General features: G+C 48.3%; 1 protein-coding gene across 1 annotated transcript in view; it reads right to left on the reverse strand.

The window, feature by feature from the left end:
* The window catches only part of IPO7 (importin 7), a 188,326-nt gene that overhangs the window by 98,303 nt on the left and 67,468 nt on the right, over positions 1–22,555 (reverse strand). The window contains 3 exon segments of the mRNA XM_030201007.1: positions 15–91; positions 235–334; positions 1,995–2,129. Of these exon segments, the coding sequence (XP_030056867.1) occupies positions 15–91; positions 235–334; positions 1,995–2,129 (312 nt within the window).

Raw genomic sequence — 22,555 nt, forward strand, 5'->3', positions numbered from 1 at the left:
TTGAAATGCCTCACCTCTTTCCTCTTACTGCACGCTGTAAACAGCAAAGTCTGGGCAGCAGTGGTCGGAGAAATGAAATCTTCAAACACATCTATTCAACAAATGTAATTAGGAAATACATCAAGAGACATGATAAGTGTGCTCTGCCAAAAGGAATACACATGAAAATACAAGCCCATTTATCTACGGGTAACAGAATGCACACAGCTCAAGCAGCTCAGTATCAAATCTCACCAAACTTCATGCGGATGTATTCATATGGATCCTCCTGCCAAAGCTCTTCATCGGAGTCTGTGTAGCACATAAGTGGAAAAACAACATCTTGGATAATGCCCTACAATAAAACACGGAAATGGCCACCTGTAAGTTTGGTTTACAAACATACCAGGGCTTACTTGGTCAAACCAAACATACAAAGCATTTAAAACTAATCTCTAGTGTCAACATGAACTAACTGCAGATGTCTGTTACCAGGTCAACATCATTTGATGGCCTGAAAATAAATAAATCTATATATATTCATATCTATATACTACTAATATATTTATTTGGGCAACAGAATCATGAAATAATCCAACATATCAACACGACAAGAGTCTCTTAAACATTACTGCATAAAGAGCACATCTTTTACACTGGATGAGGAGAGCACCTTAATTCAAAAGATAAGTTAAAATAAAAATAAAATAAATATTTGAAAGATGTTTATTGCAAGATAAAGGAGGCTTTTTCTGAGCCAATGATAAAGAAACTCCTAGCTCTAAGACATTCTGTGTTGGGAGTTCTTTGAGGCTTTTTTACCTCCTTTTTTTTTTTTTTTTTTGCTGAATATATATACACCCATGCTTTAACTACAGACACTACCAGAATGGTTTTGACCTTGGAAAGTGGTTGCTCTCTTCTATCTCAATACTGAACTTACCTAATATCTCCCTACATCTAGAAACCCTTTAGACAAAGTCACATATGCTCTTTTCCCCACTAAGCCCTAGACCCCTTGTCATCTACTCTCTCTCCAAAAGTTTAAATTCAGGAATGTTTTCCTTCTACTCTCTCTTACAAAACAGATTTGAAAGATTCTGAAAAGAAATATTTAATGCTACACTGGTGAACTTATTTTGAATGAAGCCCGGCATAATAAAGGTATGTATTTTAAAGTTTGGTTTTGAGACTATCCACAATGAATCTTTCCATCTCTTTGGTTTAGGGACCCAGTGATTTTGAATAGTGTGGTTAATCTGAAGACCAGACTTGCTTGTGGCTTGCTGCTTACAACTAATCATTTCTATAGCTAAACTACACAAACATACGCTATAAACAAATGGATCAATATTCAAGCGAATAAATGGCAGGAGGTTCTCCTGCCATTTACACTGAATATTGTTGGCTAGCCAAAAATATTCAGAGTCTCTTAACCAGACAGTGCTGCCAAATAATGGGCACTCACCAGCCACATCCCAAATGGACAGGTTAGGGAGGAAGAGGCATTACAGAGGAAAGATCTGGAAGTTTCACGATTGCCAGCACCCACATAGCTAACCAGGCGTGTAGAACAGCATAAAAAGCAGTCCTAACTTTGCCCAATTAGCTATATGGGTGCCGGCACTAAATAATGTTTGGCACCTGCATAACATTCAGGTACCAACCTGCAACTGTACTGTGTCCTGCCCTCTCTCCATTCCACTCTGGCAAGCTCCAACCCCCTCCCAACCTCCACCCTTCCCCACCAGCACAAGGACTAACTCTCTCCCCACTCCCCCCCCCCCCACACCTTATTCTCTGGTGGTCTAGTGGCGTGATGGGGCACAAATGAACCCTACTTGCTCCTGCTCCTAGAGGCTATGTAGTAGAAATGGCTGCTGTGGTAGTCCCGTGGTACTAGTAGTACCAAACTACAATTTTACCTATAGACTATGCAACATTATGCTTTCTACACTGAACACTTCATTCAAGCTATCAGAAATACAATTCTTTTGAAGCATGAGACTTTTTACTTGGATATGAGGCTTCAGGCTTTTCCAGGTGACGGCATGGGACACTCCTTGATTAATGTAGTTCAAAGTCTGCTGCAAGACACGAGGAGCCATGTACTGTTTCTCTTTGTACTGATACAGCACCTTCAGCAACACCTACAAGAGAAATGTTAATGAGTGGGACTTCAATACACAGAGCAGTCACTTTAGCCATAACTACTGACCTGATATGCATCACTATATGACTTCATCATAGGTACAAATAAAATGTACATAGCATGAGGTGTACATATAAAATGGATACCAAAAGGAAATGGCAACTGACCTGAAATAAGCATGAAGACTGACCTGGTGACTTAGTGGCCACAATTTTTTAGATGGCTAAATCCCTCTGAGAAAAACTCTGTGGTAGATTTTCAACTTCAAAGTCTCCCAAATAATAAAACAAGCTGGAAAGTGCATGTTCTGAACACTGTATAAAGAAACATTGTAGCAACCTGCCTGCTTGCATGCTGTTTCTCACCTCTAACACAAAACAGGGGCATGCCGAGAGCCACTGAGACTGTCTCCTGACCAGCATGTCAGCCACTTCCTCCCTATGCCAGTAGCAATGGCAGGGCTTTTGCTGGTCTTCCCTACTACCCTGTGGCCTCACCTGTGCAGTGCACCACTGCACATGCATAAAGCACACAAATACCAATACACTGAATACAGATGGACAGCTAGTCACACACTGGACTTGTTGTGAAACTTGCCTACACAGGAGAGATGTTTTGGGGGTAAATTTATTTAATTATATCTGTTCTTGGTCCTCTGGACCCTTACCCCACAGTATGCTGAATAATCTTTTCCCAAAGGAAACAAAGCCAAGAACAGTGATTTTGACTAAAATTAATTTCATTTTGAAAATATACATATCACCAGGCCTGTTCACTCTCTTTTACTTTCAAGGCAATCCAAGATTCTGGCCAGGAGAGCAGTGCTTTTATATATTCTAGTATAAAAGAGTCAATAACGTATCTTCATGGGTATAACCCGCACCCATGTATATTCAACAGAAAAGAAGGAACCAAGTAAAAAGGGTTTTGTATAGCCTGCACACAGTCAGTTTTTTAAGCTGACATGACTATGCCAGGAGTTTGGGTGTAGGCAGCTGAGGCACGCCAACAGTGCTAGGCTGGAGAAAAAGCAAGGCCAGCTGACATGAAGGAAAGGTTTACCCGTAAATTTACCAATTGTCTCAGTGGAGGAGTGGCCTAGTGGTTAGGGTGGTGGACTTTGGTCCTGAGGAACTGAGGAACTGAGTTTGATTGCCACAGGCAGCTCCTTGTGACTCTGGACAAGTCACTTAACCCTCCATTGCCCCATGTAAACCACATTGAGCCTGCCATGAGTGGGAAAGCGCGGGGTACAAATGTAACAAAAAAAAAAATTTACAATGCCTAAAAAAAAGTTGCATACAGCTGACTTCAAATTATCGGCAGTAGGATAAGTGAAAGAACATGAAAATCGTGAAGCTGGGTCTATGTTTTAAGTTGATGAGGTCTATCCACGAGTGGCGCATTGCTGAGGAAAAACTGAAAGAAATCCACCCTAGAAAGCATGCACAACGTGGAAAAACTGCCAAATGGCCCAATTTGGAGGCAAATCTGAAACAGTAGATACTTACGCAATGAGATTGCTGGAGATTTGTTTCCACCATCTGTATAAAACAGAAGGCTAAAGCATCAAGCATTGACATGAAGATCCCCGATTTTTATGGTGGAGTGAACTGGGTGTACAAGTTTACACATTGGAATGACTTATATGTTCAAGATAGAACAGTGGGTTAAAAGCTACCAGACGACTGGGAAGAAAAAAATGGGCAATTTCATTAATTTTGTGCAAGAACAACGCAAGAAAAAAGGAAAATTAGGTTCTTACCTTGATAATTTTCTTTCCTTTAGTCACAGCAGATGAATCCATTAACTGATGGGTTGTATCTGCCTACCAGCAGGTGGAGATAGAAAACACTGAAAGCACATGGTGTTCCAGGACGCCCAAACCCCTCTGCCTTCAGTATATGAAATTTCCAAAGCAGAGTGAATAAAAAAAAGGCAATATAACAAACTTTCCTCACAGAGAACAAACGCCCCAGAACCGAGCCAATAACCAAACAAAGCAGGGACATTATCAACCTCCTGCAATAAAAACAGAATGTAGAAACTCTGATAGCTTGTCTTCAAGTACTCCTGATGAGGTACAATGTCTGTATGCAACATCTGTACAAAAACTAAAGTCAGTCAGGGAGGGATCATGGATTCATCTGCTGTGACTAAAGGAAAGAAAATTATCAAGGTAAGCACCTAATTTTCCCTTCCTTGTCATCAACAGCACATGCATCCATTAACTGATGGGATGTACCAAAGCACTCCCTAAAGTAGGGTGGGAACAGGCAACTCCGCGAGCAAGCACTTGCACTCTAAAATGCGCATCCTCACACGCTGACACATCCAGCCTGTAAAGCGGCACGAAAGAGAGCTGAGAAGCCCAGGTAGCAGCACGACGGATCTCCTGAAGAGAAAAAACACCCGTTTCAGGCCACGAAGAGGACATTGCCCTCGTAGAGTGCGCTTTAAACGCTTCAGGCGGCGACCGCCCTGAAAGCAGATAAGCCGAAAAAATGAGTTCCTTAAGTCATCGGGCTATAATGGCCTTAGACGCCGGAAAACCACGTCGGGGACCTGCCAACAGAACATATAAATGATCAGAATTCCTAAACTCATTTGACATCTGCAGATACTGCCACAGAGCCCTGCGGACATCCAAAAGGCGCAATTGCCCAAAGGAATCCAGAAACTCCTCCTTAGAGAACGAAGGAAGAAAGATGGGCTGGTTGAGGTGAAAAGCTGAAACCACCTTAGGCAGAAAAGGCACCGTACAAACAGTTACCCCAGATTCCGAGAACTGCAGAAAAGGATCCCGACAAGAAAGAGCCTGAAGCTCAGACACTCTTCTAGCCGATGTCATTGCCACTAAAAAAAACTGTATGAGAGTCACATCCTTCTCAGAAGCCTGTTTAAGAGGCTCAAATGGAGATCATTGGAGAGCCTTCAACACGAGCCCCAGGTTCCAAGCCGGACAAGGCGACCGCAAAGGAGGACGAAGACGAAGAGCCCCTCTGAGAAAACGGAGAATATCCGGATGAGCAGCAAGGGACAATCTGGAGACTTTCCCCCGGAAGCAGGCCAACGCAGGGAATTGTAGACCAGGCCCTTTTGTAGCCCATCCTGCAAAAAGTCCAGCAAGAGCAAGGCTGTCACCAGAGTCGGCGAGATAGACTTCGGCATACACCACGCCTCAAAAGTGTGCCAGATCCGAGCATGTCGCAGAGGTAGACCGCGTGCGAGCCTGCAAGAGCGTGGCAATAACCTTATTAGAATAGCCCTTGTCCCTCAATTGCACCCTCTCAACAGCCAGGCCATAAGACCAAAGCGGCAAGGATCTTCCATAGTCACCGGACCCTGAACAGGTTCGGAACCCGAGGCAAAGGAAGAGGCGCGTCCACCAGCATCTGCCGGAGATCCATGTACCACGGACGCCTTGGCCAATCTGGGGCGATGAGAATCATCAATCCTCGGTGCAGATGAATCCGAAGTAGAACTCGCCCTATCAAGGGCCAAGGAGGGAACACATACAGGAGGCCCGAGGGCCAAGGTTGAGCCAGAGCATCCAACCAGCCGAGTGAGGATCTCTCCTTCTGCTGAAAAAGCAAGGGACTTTGGCGTTTACGCTTGACGCCATGAGACCCAAGCCTGGAGTCCCCCATTTGGCACAAATCTGAAGAAAAACTTAGTCTGCCAGTTTCCATTCCGCCGGGTTGATTTGATGTCTGCTGAGGAAATCGGCTTGCACGTTGCTCTGACTGGCTATGTGAGCCGCGGACAGCAGCTCTAGGTGGCGCTCGGCTCAGTCGCAGATCTGAGACGCCTCCACAGCCAGGGCCCTGCACTGAATGCCGCCCTGGCGATTGATGTATGCCACTGCTGTCATGTTGTCTGACAGAACTCGGAGAGGAAGACCCTTCAGCTTCCTGTGGAAGGCCAGAAGAGCCTGAAATATCGCGCTCAGTTCCAAGCGATTGATGGACCATCTCGCTTCCGCGATGTACCATGGACCCTGAGCATAGCATCCCCGGCAATGAGCTCCCCAGCTCGAAAAGCTGACATCCGTTATCACCAGAGACCAAAAGGGAAGAGCCAGTGGCACCCCCTACCGCAGCCTGCTGTCGGAAAGCCACCAATCCATACTGCACTAGGCCACAGGAAGCCACAGTAGTCTGCGTTGGTATTCCTGGGAAATCAGAGACCAAAGAAGCAGAGCAAGATGCAGCGGTCTCATGTGAGCTCTCGCCCAGGAAACCACCTCTATGGTAGCTGTAATCAATCCCAGGAGCTGAACAAAGTTCCAAGCTCGAGGGCGAGGCATCTGCAAGAGCAGGCGGATTTGATTCTGAAGCTTGAGCCGCCTGCTGTCGGGAAGAAAAATGAACCCCGAAGCCATGTCGAACCGGACCCCAAATACTCGAAAGACAGAGAGGAGGTCAGGTGATTTTGGGGCATATTGACTACCCAGCCCAGAGTCTGAAGAACTGTAACAACTCTGGCTGTGGCAAGTCGACTCTCGTCTGCCGAATCCGCTCTGATGAGCTCATCGTCGAGGTAAGGGTGAACTGATACCCTCTCGCCTGAGAAAGGCAGCCACTACCACCATGACCTTGGAAAAAGTCTGAGGGGCAGTCGCCAGGCCGAAAGGCAAGGCGCAAAACTGGAAATGTTGGCTCAATACCGCAAACCGGAGAAACCGCTGATGCAGTGGCCAGATGAGAATATGCAAGTACGCTACTTTGAGGTCCAGAGACGTGAGAAACTCTCCTGGCTGTACCGCCGCAATGATGGAGCGCAGGGTTTCCACACGGAAGTGTCGTACTCCTAAGACCTCGTTGACTCTGCGTAAGTCGAGGATAGGTCTGAATGACCCGCCTATTCGAGGCACCACAAAAGAGATGGAGTAGCGACCTTAGCCGTGTTTGGCAGGAGAAACCGGAACCACCCCTCCGAGCTTCAGCAACACCTGCAAGGTCTCGTATACTGAGGAGTGGAATGGCCTAGTGGTTAGGGTGGTGGACTTTGGTCCTGGGGAACTGAGTTCAATTCCCACTTCAGGCACAGGCAGCTCCTTGTGACTCTGGGTAAGTCACTTAACCCTCCATTGCCCATGTAAGCCGCATTGAGCCTGCCATGAGTGGGAAAAGCGCAGGATACAAATGTAATACTGCCGCCCGCTTGACGGTAGCCACATCGGGACTCCAAAAACGCGTCTCCTACTGGGACGGCAAATTCTAGCCGGTAACCTTCTCTGATAAGGTCTAGGACCCACTGATCCAAAGTAATCTTGGTCCACTCCTCGAAAAAGAGGGAGAAACGACCCCCTACTGCGGGAACCGACAAGTGGACCAGCGCCCCATCATTGTGGAGGACGCCCCTGAACTCCTGGAAGTAGCCAGGACGCCGCCGCGTGTCATCCTCAGTTTAATAAAAAGCAACTAGAGAACTGTAACAACTCCAAAGGGGAGGTGGGTGGGTTTGTGAGAACAATCAGCCTGCTATCCTTGGAGAATACCTGCTACAGGTTTGTATCTTCACTTTCTCCAAGGAAAAGCAGGCGGCTTGTTCTCATGATTGGGGTATCCCTAGCCCCCAGGCTCACTCAAAACAATGAACATTGGTCAATTGGGCTTCGCAACGGGGAGGACATAACAGAGATTGACCTGAAAAGAAACACAACTAAATGAGAGTGCAGCCTAGAACAGAAATGGGCCTAGGAGGGTGGAGTTGGATTCTAAACCCCGAACAGATTCTGCAGCACCGACTGCCCAAACCAACTGTCGCATCGGGTACCCTGCTGAAGGCAGTAGTGAGATATGAATGTGTGGACTGATGACCACGTTGCAGCCTTGCAAATCTCTTCAATAGAGGCTGACTTCAAGTGAGCCATTGACGCAGCCATGGCTCTAACATTGTGAGCCGTGACATGGCCCACTAAAGTCAGCCCAGTTTGGGTATAAGTGAAGGAAATGCAATCTGCTAGCCAACTGGAGATGGTGAGTTTTCCAATGGCGACTCCCCTCCTGTTGAAAACAAAAGAAACAACTGGGCGGACTGTCTATAGGGCTTTGTCCGCTCCACGTAAAAGGCCAATGCTCTCTTACAGTCCAAGGTGTGCAACTTGTCCTCACCAGGGCGGGTATGTGGACGAGGAAAAAATGTTGGCAAGACAACTGATTGGTTCAGATGGAACTCCGACACCACTTTCGGAAAGAACTTAGGGTGAGTGCGGAGAACTACTCTGTTATGATGAAACTTGATGTAAGGAATTTTCATCAGCTGGGTGAGAACGAAGTTGAGATCCCATGACACTGGTGGAGGTTTGACAGGGGGCTTTGACGAAAGCAAACCTCTCATGAAACAAACTACTAAAGGCTGTCCATAGATAGGCTGACCCTCTACACGTTGATGGTAAGCACTGATTGCACTGAGGTGAACTCCTACAGAGTTGGTCTTGAGACCAGACTGATAAGCGAAGAAGGTAATCAAGCAGGGTCTGTGTAGGACAAGAAAAAGGATCTAGGACCCTGCTGTCACACCAGACGGCAAACCCTCTCCATTTGAAAGAATAACACTTTTTCGTGGAATCTTTCCTGGAAGCAAGCAAGACTCGGGAGACACCCTCTGAAAGACCTAAGGAGGCAATTTCTAAGCTCTCAACATCCAGGCCGTGAGAGCCAGAGACTGGAGGTTGGGATGTAGAAGCGACCCCTCGTTCTGGGTGATGAGGGTCGGAAAACACTCCAATCTCCACGGTTCTTCGGAGGACAACTACAGAAGAAGCAGGAACCAGATCTGACGAGGCCAGAAGACAGCAATCAGGATCGTTGTTCCGCGGTCTTGCTTGAGTTTCAGCAAAGTCTTTCCTACTAGAGGTATTGGAGGATACGCATACAGAAGGCCTGTTACTCAATTAAGGAGAAAGGCGTCTGACGCTAGTCTATCATGGGCCTGAAATCTGGAACAGAATTGAAGGACTTTGTGATTGATCTAAGTGGCAAAAAGATCCACCGAGGGGGTGCCCCACGCTTAGAAGATCTTGCAGACTATGCCCATGTTCAGAGACCACTCGTGAGGTTGCATTATCCTGCTCAACCTGTTGGCCAGACTGTTGTTTACGCCTGCCAGATACGTGACTTGGAGAAACATGCCGTGACGGCGCACCCAAAACCACATCCAGACGGCTTCCTGACACAGAGGGCGAGATCCGGTGCCCCCCTGCTTGTTGATGTAATACATAGCAACATGATTGTCTGTCTGAATCAGAATGATTTGGTTGGACAACCAATCTCTGAAAGCCTTGAGAGCGTTCCAGATCGCTCGTAATTCCAGGAGGTTGATCTAAAGACCCTTTTCCTGAAAGGACCAAGCTCCATGAGTGTGAAGTCCATCTACATGAGCTTCCCACCCCAGGAGGGATGAATCCGTCGTCAACACTTTTTGTGGCTGAGGAATTTGGAATGGACGTTCCCAAGGTCAAATTGGATCAAATGGTCCACCACTGAAGGGAACTGCAAAAGTCGGTGGAGAGATGGATCACATCCTCTAGATTCCACAGCCTGGCACCACAGGGAAGCTAGGGTCCACTGAGCTGATCGCATATGTAGGCGTGCCCAGGAGCTTAGCTACAGGTGGCACCCAATTTCAGCTCAGGCCCGCCCACCCAGCTGATCTCTCCAGACTGGCAGCAGCGGCGAACTGGCGGGCAGCGGCACTAAAAGCATAACGCAGCGAACAAAGCTCTTTGATTCTGTCCTTCGCTTTCCGTTTCCTGCTCTCTCAGCGTCCCACCTTCCTTTGATGTCATTTCTTTTCGGGCGGGCAGGACGCTGAGAGGGCAGGAAACGGAAAGCGAAGGACGGAATCGAAGAGCTTCGTTTGCTGCTTTATGCTTTTAGTGCCGCTGCCCGCCAGCTCGCTGCTGCGACTACAGAAGGAAGCCATTGATTTAAAATCTCTGTTTCTACTCCCCTGCGCAGCCATCGCCATTAACTTAAAGCACAGCAAGCAAACCAGTGAGCTTCTGTGCTGCCTGCATCCACATTGTCTTCTTTATTCAGCAGAGGGTGGTGAGCAGAGGGAAGGATGGGACTGGGAGGGGTAGTGAGCTGAGGGAAGGAGCAGAAGATGGATGGGACTGGGAGGGTTGGTGAGAAGAGGGAAGGATGGGTCTGGGAGGGGTGGTGAGCAGAAGGAAGGAGCAGGAGATAGATGGGACTGGGAGGGGTGGTAAGTACAGAGTATGGGGAATGGGGGACTAATGAAGTGGGTGAAAGATGGGGGAGGAATTTAGGAGACTGGGTAAGGGAGAGACAGAGGGGGGAATGGGAGTGCTGGAGAGGGAATGAGAGGGAGATGGTCAAAGGGGAGAGAGGAGCATCGATGGACATGGATGGGAGGACAAGGACCAGGGAGAGGAGAAATTGCTGGACATGGAGGGGAGGGCAGGGGAGAGAGGAGAATTTCTGGATATGGATGGATGGAGGAGGGCAGGGAAGAGAGGAGAATTGCTGGATATGGATGGATGGATAGATGGATGGAGGGCAGGGGAGTTGCTGGACATGGGTGGATAGAGGGGAGGGCAGGGGAGAGGAGAGTTGCTGGACATAGGTGGATGGAGGGGAGGGTAGAAGAGAGTTGCTGGACATGGATGGAGGGAAGGGCAGTGGAGAGAGGATGGTTGCTGGACATGGATGGATGGAGGGGAGGGCAGGGAGAAAATTGTTGGACATGGATGGAGGGGAAGGAAGGGAAGACAGGAAGGAGATGCACATGGATGGAGGGGAGAAAGAAGAAATTCTGGACATGGATGGAGGGGAGGGAAGACAGAGGAAGGAGATGCACATGGATGGAGGGAAAGGGAGAGAGAAGAAATGCTGACATGGATGGAGGGGAGGGAAGAGAGAGGAAGGATATATGAGGGAAAAGGAAGAGAGGAGAAAAACAGCTCATGGATGGAGAAAATAGGCAGAAGCTGGATCCACTGGACAGTCAAGTCTGCGGAGGACCCAGCTTTTACTTACGGATGTAGAGCAAGAAATGAAGAAGAAAGGAGGAAAGTAAAAAAATAAATGGAAAGGAAGCTCTGGAAACGGAGTTAAGAGGACAGATAGCAGCAGAATCAGATACTGGGTCAGCATGATCAGAAAAACAAAGTCACCAGACAACAAAGGTAGAAAAAAATCATTTTATTTTCATTATAGTGTTTGGAATATGTCCACTTTGAGAATCAGGTGCTCAACATTAAAAGTTTATATTTGTTTATTTACTTATTTATGGCATATTATCCCACATTAAACATGAATTAGATTGGAACCTGGGATCATTTAATTTTTTTTTCCTGGAGAGAATAATGCATTGACCCCCCCCCCCCCCCCCCCCCAGGCTCTCTCCTCGGCTATAGCCAGCTCTGCAATTTTGAGGGGGGGGGGGGCGCAGAGGTGGACCGGGGAGAGAGCCTGTTGTTAAACATTTACCAGCAAACCACTGTCTAGTGCCCACCCATCTAACCTGTTGGCCCACCCAAAAATTGACTTCTGGCTACGCCACTGGGCGTGCCACAGGAGTTACATGAACTGTAGAGGCCATGTGTCCTAAGAGTCTCAACATCTGCCGAGCTGTGATCTGTTGAGATGCTAGAGCCATGGACACGAGGGCCAGGAGATTGTCTGCCCTTGCCTGGGGAAGGTAAGCTTGAGATGTCCGTGTGCCAAACAGAGCTCCAATGAACTCCAATTTTTGAACCGGGACGAGATGGGACTTGGGATAATTGATCACGAACCCCAGTAGCTCTAGCACAAGAATAGTCATCCGCATGGACTGTAGAGCGTCTGCCTCCGAGGTGTTCTTCACCAGCCAATCATTGAAATAAGGGAACACATGCACTCCCAGTCTGCGTAGCAATGCTGCAACAAAAGCCAAGCACTTTGTGAAAACCCTGGGTGCAAGTGCCTCCAATTTTGTGTCCGTGATTTGTGCCCATGTACCTCCACTCTCCTTGGTTGTTTTTATTTCTCCAACTTTTCAGTCTCGCTCAGTTCCCAACACAAGCTGTGTTTCGCTCAATATTAGCATCCTCAGGAGAACTGTTAACGACTAAAGCATAAAAACTTAGTGTTACTGTTACTACCTCTGTATTTCGCACCTTCTTCTAATCCCATATATTATCGATTCTTACTTTCCTTTTACCTATCAAATCATGTATTTAATTTATCATACTGTCTGTATAGCGTACCTGCTGTGGAACATCACCACCATTCAAGACTTTCATGCTTTTGAAAAAACGCTCGCCCCTGCACATTGATCTTATAGTCCAATAGTCCAATATCTTGACATCATTTCCTGCTAATCAATTAACCATTCCACCTCACGATTCAAACCATGAGGTGTCACAGTGTTCCACTGGAAGATCAGTCTCTGCTCTTTTCGTTTCAATATTTTTGTCACATCCCCTCCCATAGGATAATTTTATTTGTGTCCATATTACATACTCTAAATCATCAAGTCCGTGTCTCATCTCCTCCCAGTGATCAACTAACGGGGCATCCTTCTTTTTTATTTGGAGGTTGCTAATGTGCTCAGCGATTCTTTGCTTTATTTTCCTGGTTGTGTACCCAATATAACATTTTCTACATGGGCATGTGATCCCATATACTATATGGGATGAATTACAGTCCGTTGCTGTTAGAATCCAGTATGGTTTACCTGTTTTTGGATTAGGTACTGACGTTGTCTTCCACATGTATTTGCAGTACAACACATCCAGAGCACGGTTTGTGTCCTCCTTCACCAGGCTTCATAGGGTCTGGTATACTGTCCATTCGTTGTTTTAACATCTCCCCCATGTTCTTAGATCTTGTAAAGGCAAATAATGGATTTTCTTTAAAATTGAGCAGAGATAGTATTGACTAATGTTTTCTAATGATGTTTTTTATTAACCCCGTTTGGGCCGAGTAAGGCAGCACACACATGAATTTATTCCAAGTTCTTTCTCTTCTTGCAGGTTGTAATAACCACTGCTAATGTGCGCTTGCCGCTCTTTTGTATGCTTTCCTAATAGTTCTTGTTGGGTATCCTCTTTGTCTAAAATGTCTGGACATTTCTTCTGCTTCTAATTTGAAGTCTGATTCTATACTGCATAACTTTCTGATGCATAGAAATTGTCCCGTAGGAATGCCAGTCTGTGTGTTAGTATCTGTCAGTCTGCAAAATACTGTAGTGGTGAAACCATTATCATTGTGTGTAATGGCTATATCTAGATAATTAATGGATTTTCCTCCCACTGTTGTTTCAAATCTGATATATTGATCACAATTATTAATGTATTCTAAAAATTCCTTTAGCTGTTCTGAATCCCCTGTCCATGCTAAAAAAACATCACCAATAAATCTCTTCCAGATTTTAATGTGGGGGCCAAATCTACATCCTTGTATGAATCAATTTTCAAATTCTGCCATATATAGGCATGCTATTGTGGGTGCAACTGTTGCTCCCATTGCTATTCCATGAGTTTGTATGTAACATTGTTCCCAAATGAAAAGTTGGAGAAATAAAAACAACTGAGTGGAGGTACATGGGCACAAATCACGGACACAAAATCGGAGGCACTTGCAACTCTGTGGCGAAAATCATATCACAAGTCAATCAACAGAAGACCTGCCCTAAGATAAGTGAATTGATTATTATATGGGAGTATACATCACAACATATAATAAAAAAGTGATACTTGAACGTACAAAGATCAAATACCCAGATAAGGAGGTAGGGAGTGCGCTGGTGCAGTGATGTTTGATTGAGCATATTTTTTATAAGACAAGTCACGCGGAGGAATATGCAAAGACTGAGCACCAACATCAAAATTTAGACACATTAGAAGTTTCACAGCAAAGTGTAAAAAAAAAAAAAAAGGCAAAATACAGTTTCTTTATATTAAATTTTAACTGCCAGACCCTCGACCATTCTTCCATTGATGAGCCAGATGTTACCCTGGCATCAATATATGCTCCTAATGATCCCCAGAAGGCTTTTTATGCTCATGTGCGAGATTCTCTCCATTTATTCAGGGCTCTTTGATCATAGGAGAGGACTTTAACGCTGTATTAGATCCGGCTCGCAACCTAACAAGGGGCTCCCCTACTGTTGACACCAAGTTATCTTCAGCTCTGCGCTCCCCTATATGCTCTTTGGGATCTTTGGATATATGGCGCCTTTCTCATCTGCGAGATCGACACTATACCTATTACTCTCCTATGCATGATTCCTACTCACGCATTGACTTGTTGAGAGAGGGCCGGATGCTGGTATTGGTAACGTAACTATATCAGATCATGCAACAAAATGGGTCTCCTTGCCTTCCATTAGGGAGGAGGTAAAGGATAGGCAATGGACTTTAAAACATAAACCTGCTGCAGGAAGCTGAAGACGTGGGGGGGTTATAGGAAAGTACTAAAATAATATTTGGAAAACAATATTGACTCAGGTCCCCCTTTAAATATAGTTTGGGATGCTATGAAGGCAGTGTCTCTGGGATACTTCTTGCAAGTTGCTAGTAAGTAAGCACAGTTCCAAAGGGCGCAGCTAGCAAGCTGTTTGGATAAAATTCAGTGCTTGGAGTCTAGTCATAAGGATAGAGGTTCACCCAAGGCACTGCAGGAATTATGAGGTCTGAGGCTCCAACAGGATTCCCTTTATTCTGAACAATTTAGCTTGTTGCATGTGAGGTGTAAGATAGGTTCTTATGAATTCACCAACAAAGGGGGCGTATCCTTGCCCTCTGGTTGCGTAAACAAAACGTTGATCGCACAATTGTGCGTTTCAGAGATAGTAAGGGTGGATTGTTGACTAAGTGAATGATACATACCTGTAGCAGATATTCTCAGAGGACAGCATGTGATTGTTCTCACGAGTGGGTGACGTCCACGGCAGCCCCCTCCAACAGGAAAAACTTCTCACGGGAGGCCCCGCGCGCGGGGCATGCCCACCGCGCATGCGCGGCTGTCTTCCCGCCCGTGCGCAACCGCTTCCACTCGGTTAAGTAAAAAGCAAAAGAAATAAGGATAAGAAAAAACAACTCCAAAGGGGAGGAGGGAGGGAAGGTGAGAACAATCAGCCTGCTGTCCTCAGAGAATACCTGCTACAGGTATGTATCATTTGCTTTCTCCGGGGACAAGCAGGCAGCTTGTTCTCATGACTGGGGTATCCCTAGCTCCCAGGCTCACTCAAAACAGTACAGCCTAAACAGAATAATAATGGGCCTAGGGAGGTGGAGTTGGATTCAAACCCTGAACAGATTCTGCAGCACCGCCTGCCCGAACCGACTGTCGCATCGGGTATTCTGCTGGAGGCAGTAATGAGATGTGAATGTGTGGATAGATGACCACGTTGCAGTCTTGCAAATCTCTTCAATAGTGGCTGACTTCAAGTCGGCCACTGACGCTGCCATGGCTATAACACTATGAGCCGTGACATGACCCTCAAGAGACAGCCTAGCCTGGACACAAGGAAATGCAATCTGCTAGCCAATTGGAAATGGTGCGTTTCCCGACAGCGACCCCCTTCCTGTTGGGGTCAAAAGAAACAAACAATTGGGTGGACTGTCTGTGTGGGCTTGTCTGCTCCAGGTAGAAGGCCAATGCTCTCTTGCAGTCCAATGTGTGCAACTGACGTTCAGCAGGGCGGGTATGCGGATGGGGAAAGAATGTTGGCAAGACAATTGACTGGTTCAGATGGAACTCTGACACCACCTTTGGCAGGAACTCAGGGTGAGTGTGGAGGACTACTCTGTTATGATGAAATTTGGTATAGGGAGCATGGGCTACCAAGGCTTGAAGCTCACTGACTCTCCGAGCTGAAGTAACTGCCACCAAGAAAATGACCTTCCCAGTCAAATACTTCAGATGGCAAGAAGCCAGTGGCTCAAAAGGAGGTTTCATCAGCTGGATGAGGACGACGCTGAGATCCCATGACACTGTTGGAGGCTTGACAGGGGGCTTTGACAAAAGCAAACCTCTCATGAACCGAACTACCAAAGGCTGTCCACGATACACGATAATGGTAAGCACTAATCGCACTAAGATGGTTCCTTACTAAGTTGGTCTTGAGGCCAGACTCCGGTAAGTGTAGAAGGTATTCAAGCAGGGTCTGTGCAGGACAACAGCGAGGTTCTAGGGCCTTGCTGTCACACCAGACGACAAACCTCCTCCACTTGAAAAAGTAACTCTTCTTAGTAGAATCTTTTCTGGAAGCAAGCAAGACTCGGGAGACAGCCTCAGGCAGACCTAAGGCAGCGAAATCTACACCCTCAACATCCAGGCTGTGAGAGCCAGAGACTGGAGGTTGGGATGCAGAAGCGCCCCCTAGTTCTGCGTGATGAGGGTTAGGAAACACTCCAATCTCCACGGTTCTTCGGACGACAACTCCAGAAGAAGAGGGAACCAGATCTGAAGGGGCCAGAAGGGCGCCTTGAGTTTCAGCAAAGTCCTCCCCACCAAAGGTATGGGAGGATACGCGTACAGGAGTCCGCTCCCCCAATGCAGGAGGAAGGCTTGTGACTGGTCTGTGTGGCGAAAAGATCCACCGAGGGGGTGCCCCGCTCCCGGAAGATCTTGCTTACCACACGTGAATTGAGCGACCATTCGTGCGGCTGCATGAGTCTGCTCAGTCTGTCGGCCAGACAGTTGTTTACGCCGGCCAGGTACGTGGCTTGGAGAAGCATGCCATGCTGGTGAGCCCAGCGCCACAACCCGACGGCTTCCTGACACAGGGGGCGAGATCCAGTGCCCCCCTGCTTCTTGATGTAGTACATCGCAACCTGGTTGTCTGTCCGAATTTGGATAATTTGGAAGGACAGCCGGTCTCTGAAAGCCTTGAGCGCGTTCCAGACCACTCTCAATTCCAGGAGGTTGATCTGAATAACAGATTCCTGGAGGGACCACAGTCCTTAAGTGTGAAGCCCATCGACATGGGCTCCCCACCCTTGGAGAGATGCATCCGTCGTCAGCACCTTTTGTGGCTGAGGAATTTGGAATGGGCGTCCCAAGATCAAATTGGAGTGAATCGTCCACCAGCGGAGTGAAGTGTGAAAGCTGGTGGGTAGGCGGATTGCATCTTCTAGATTCCCCGTAGCCTGGTACCACTGGGAAGCTAGGGTCCATTGAGCTGGCCTCATGTGAAGACGTGCCATGGGAGTCACATGGACTGTAGAGGCCATATGGCCCAGGCGTCTCAACATCTGCCGAGCTGTGATCTGCTGGGACGCTTTGGCCCGGGAGGCGAGGGATAGAAGTGTCTGCGCCCTCGCCTTGGCAAGATAGGCATGAGCCGTCTGTGAATTCAGCAGGGCTCCAATGAATTCGAGTGACTGGACTGGGCGTAGGTGGGACTTTGGGTAATTTATCACAAACCCCAATAGCTCCATTAGTTGAATAGTCCTCTGCATGGACTGTAGAGCTCCTGCCTCCGAGGTGCTCTTCACCAGCCAATCATCGAGGTAAGGGAACGCATGCACCCCCAGCTTGCGTAACGCCGCCGCCACCACTAGGCACTTCGTGAACACCCGTGGCGCGGAGGTGAGCCCAAAGGGCAGCACACAATAATGGAAATGCTGTGTCCCCAGACGGAATCGCAGATACTGCCTGTGAGCAGGCAGTATCGGGATGTGGGTATAAGCATCCTTTAAATCCAGGGAGCATAGCCAATCGTCTTTCTGAATCATGGGGAGAAGGGTGCCCAAGAAAAGCATCCTGAACTTTTCTCGGACCAGATATTTGTCAGGCCTCTCAGGTCTAGGATGGGACGCATCCCCCCTGTTTTCTTTTCCACAAGGAAGTACCTGGAATAGAATCCCAGCCCTTCTTGCCCTGGTGGTATGGGCTCGACCCGCATTGGTGCTGAGAAGGGCGGAGAGTTCCTCTGCAAGTACCTGCCTGTGGTGGGAGCTGAAGGACTGAGCTCCCAGCAGGCAATTTGGCGGAATGGAAGTCAAATTGAGGGCGTACCCGCATCGCACTATTTGGAGAACCCACTGGTCGGAGGTTATGAGAGGCCACCTTTGGTGAAAAAATCTTAACCTCCCCCCCCCCCCCCCCCCCCCCCGACCGGTAGATCGTCCGGCACGGGCACTTGTATGGCGGCTATTCTCCTGTGGATCCAGTCAAAAGCCCGTGCCTTGCTTTTGCTGGGGAGCCGCAGGGGCCTACTTGGTCGCACGCTGTTGACACAAACGAGCGCGCTGGGGCGGAGCCTGGGCAGGCTGTCGGGAAGGAGTATTGTGCCTACGCTTGGTGTAAGCGTAAGAAGCAGTTTTCTTTCTCCCGAAAAATCGCCTACCTGAAGAGGCAGGTGCTGAAGGCACCCGGTTGGAGAGGTTGTCGAGGTCGGTTTCCCGCTGGTGAAGCTGTTCGACCAACTGCTCGACCTTCTCACCAAAAATATTATCCCCCCGGCAAGGGACATCCGCCAGCCACTGCTGGGTCCAATTGTCCAGGTCAGAGGTGCGCAGCCATGAGAGTCTGCGCATCACTATACTTTGGGCAGCAGCTCTGGATGCAACATCACAAGCAGGGCTGTGGAGTCGGAGTCGTGGAGTCGGAGTCAGCAGCAATTTTGGGTACATTGAGTCGGAGATGGGAGTCAGCAAAAATGTACCGACTCCGACTCCTCATACATTTGAATAAAGTACTTCTCTGCTGTGAATAAAGCTTAGTACCTTGTTGTTTCACTAGTGTGAAGTCCAGCTGAACTATTTTGCTGCTCAGTCTCCCTTTGCATTTACTGACCTGCTGTAGAGCACCTCCTCTCTGACCCCACAGTGAACTTAAGCTCCAAGAGAAGATCATTCAGCACACACAGATAAGGCAGCAGAAAGACACCACCCAACTTCCTCTCTCTCTACAAGAAGAGCTTTATATTTTAGTGGAAGTGGCACACCATTCACAATGGCAAAAAGAATGTCAGGAAACATGACAAAGTCTGCTGTTTATGAACACTTTACAATATCAACAGATGGGAAACATTATGTATGTCAATGTATTATAGAAGACTAGTAAAAAAGGCCCGTTTCTGACACAAATGAAACGGGCGCTAGCAAGGTTTTCCTCGGAGTGTGTGTGTTTGGGAGAGTGTATGTGAGAGTGAGTGTTTGAGAGTCAGAGTGAAAGTGTGAGTCCAATCCATGCTCCTCTGTCACCTGGCCCCTCCATTCATCCCTATCCAGCAATTCCGCTGTCTCCCTGAGGCCTGCCCTGCAATCCATATGCATCCATGGCCATCTGTCCCCTCCATTCATCCCTATCCAGCAATTCCCCTCTCCCTGAGTCCTGCCCTTCCAATCCATGCCCATCCATGCTCCTTTGTCACCTGGCCCCTCCATTTTTCCCTATCCAGCATTTCCCCTCTCTGCCTGAGGCCTGCCCTGCAATCCATATCCATCCATGGCCATCTGTCCCCTCCATTCATCCCTATCCAGCAATTCCCCTCTCCCTGAGTCCTGCCCTTCCAATCCATGCTCCTCTTTCACCTGGCCCCTCCATTCATCCCTATCCAGCAATTCCCCTCTCTGCCTGAGGCCTGCCCTGCAATCCATATGCATCCATGCCCATCTGTGCCCTCCATTCATCCCTATCCAGCAATTCCCCTCTCCCTGAGTCCTGCCCTTCCAATCCATGCCCATCCATGCTCATCTGTCACCTGGCCCCTCCATTTTTCCCTATCCAGCATTTCCCCTCTCTGCCTGAGGCCTGCCCTGCAATCCATATGCATCCATGCCCATCTGTCCCCTCCATTCATCCCTATTCAGCAATTCCCGTCTCCCTGAGTCCTGCCCTTCCAATCCATGACCATCCATGCTCATCTGTCACCTGGCCCCTCCATTTTTCCCTATCCAGCAATTGCCCTGTCTCCCTGAGGCCTGTCCTGCAATCCATATCCATCCATGCCCATCTGTCCCCTCTATTCATCCCTATCCAGCAATTTCCCTCTCTCCCTGAGTCCTGCCCTCCCAATCCATGCCCATCCATGCTCCTCTGTCCCCTGCCCCCTCCATTCATCCCTTTCCAGCAATTGCCCTCTCTCCCTGAGCCCTGCCCTCCCAATCCATGCCCATCCATGCTCCTCTGTCCCCTGCCGCCTCCATTCATCCTTTTCCAGCAAGTCCCCTCCCTTCCATGACCCCCCCTTGCATCCATGCTCCTCTCTCTCCCATGTCCCACTCCCAGCCTGGGCCGCCCTCTTCTCCCCCCCCCCCCTTCGCATCCATGGTGTCGTTTCTCCCCTGCCCTCCCGCTCCCATTGTTTTTCTTTTGTGGCCACCCTCTTCGCTCCCCCCAACATGTTTTTTTTTTTTTTCTTGTTTTTAAATGTACCTCCGTGGCGGTTCCGGCAGCGAAGCGTCAGGGAAGGAGGCGGTGCTCCCGACGTCTAGGTTTCCCTTCGCTGTGTTCCGCCTTCTTTTGACGTCATCCTTGACATCAGAAGAAGGCGGAACACAGCGAAGGGAAGGCTAGACGTTGAGAGCGCCGCCTCCTTCCCTGACGCTTCGCTGCCGAGCGTTGCGATTGGTTGAGTGTCATTGCTCCGCCCTCGACGTCATCACGTTTGACGCGTGGGCGGGGCAGACACAATGCGATCTCACCCCCTTCACTTTTGGCTAACAGAGGCTTCATTCGAACGTTGGAGGTGCGTTTTATATAGAGAGATGATGATGATGGTGAAGAAGCATGTGATGCAAAAATTAGCAGTTTCAGTGGTTATGAAAAAAATGCACCTACAAGAGCATCAAATTTAAAAAGACACTTGCAGCGTTTCCATCCTAAAGTGTTAGAAGCTGGACCACACTAGTGAAACAACTAGGTACTAAGCTTTATTCACAGCAGAGAAGTACTTTATTCAAATGTATGAGAAGTTGGAGTCGGTACATTTTTTGCAGACTCCAACTCCGACTCAGTGTACCCAAAATTGCTGCCGACTCCGACTCCACAGCCCTGCTTTTTCCTAAGAAGGTCCCAGGATTAACTCCAACTCAGGCCACTCTGGTACAGCACATTGCTCTGCTTGAATAGTGTTTGACTGGACTGTGATGGACCCTACTTGAACATGAGTTTTGTTATACCTCCTTGCTCAGTTGAGAGAAGGGTAGGGGGATTGGGAGGGGGAAGGGAGAAGGGGTCAACTTTTCTGTATTATAAAATGTTCTTTAAAGTTCTGAAGTTTCATTTAGCTACCCTGTTTCCCCGAAAGTAAGACATCCCCCCAAAATAAGACCTAGTAGAGGTTTTCCTGAATTGGTAGATATAAGGCCTCTCCCGAAAGTAAGACCTAGCAAATTTTTGTTTGAAAGCAGGACAACCGAGAGCCAGACAAGGCCGCCCCCCCCCCCCCACCCGAGGTCGCCGGGCCCCCCCTCCACCCACCCTCCATCGCTCCCAGAACTAACCTTAAATGCCTCCCAGTCCTTTCACATTCGCAGCAAGCAGCAGCAGGGCAGACCTCTCCTTCCTTCCGTGCCCCGCCCTCACGGACGTTACGTCAGGCGAGGGTGGGACACGGAAGGAAGGAGTGGCCTGCCCTGCTGCTGCAAAGGTGAAAGAAGGGTTTAAGGTTAGTTCCGGGAGCGACGGAGGGCGGGCGGGCGGGCCAACCCCGATCCAATCCCGATGTTTCCCCGAAAAATAAGAAAGCCCCTGAAAATAAGACCTAGCACATTTTGGGGGGCAAAAATTAATATAAGACTGAGGCATATTTTCAAAGCACTTTGGGAGGCTAAGTTCCATAGGTTTCTATGGAACTTTGGGAGGCTAAGTGCTTTGAAAATATGCCTCGACAGTGTCTTATTTTCGGGGAAACACGGTATTACCCATATTACCTGATAATTTTCTTTCCATTAATCATAGCAGATCAATCCATAGACTGGTGGGCTGTGTCCATCTACCAGTAGGTGGATATAGAGAGCAATCTTTTGCCTCCCTATATGTGGTCATGTGCTGCCGGAAACTCCTCAGTATGTTCTCTATTTCAGCAGGTGTGTGGTCGCACAGCAGCAGCTCTGGCTAGGTCTCCAAGCCTAATTGTTTAGGTTTTGTTGAGTACCTGGGGTTGAGGGTTCTTCGTGAGCAAGTGCAAACCTGGTGGTGCCAGGTCCCTCCTTTTCTCCCCCCTCCCACTGGCTCCGTTAAAAAAAAAAAAGCAAATTTTTTTTTAAACGTTCAAAAAGGACGTCCATTTGCAGCTGCTCACTGGAACAAGTCGTCGCAGCTCGGAGCAAGAAGCAGGTAATTTTTACCTTTTCCTAGCGGGCAGGGGGTTCCCCGAACGGTCTCCACGTGGCTATGGCCTCGGATGGCAAAGGCACGAAAAGACGCTGCGCCTAGCGGGGAAGCGGGGGGCTCGAAGGTAGAGTCGCCTTTTTTGGGCTCTCTATCTCCACCTGCTGGTAGATAGACA

This window comes from Microcaecilia unicolor, chromosome 4 (assembly GCF_901765095.1).
Source record: "Microcaecilia unicolor chromosome 4, aMicUni1.1, whole genome shotgun sequence".
Classification (NCBI taxonomy): Eukaryota; Metazoa; Chordata; class Amphibia; order Gymnophiona; family Siphonopidae; genus Microcaecilia; species Microcaecilia unicolor.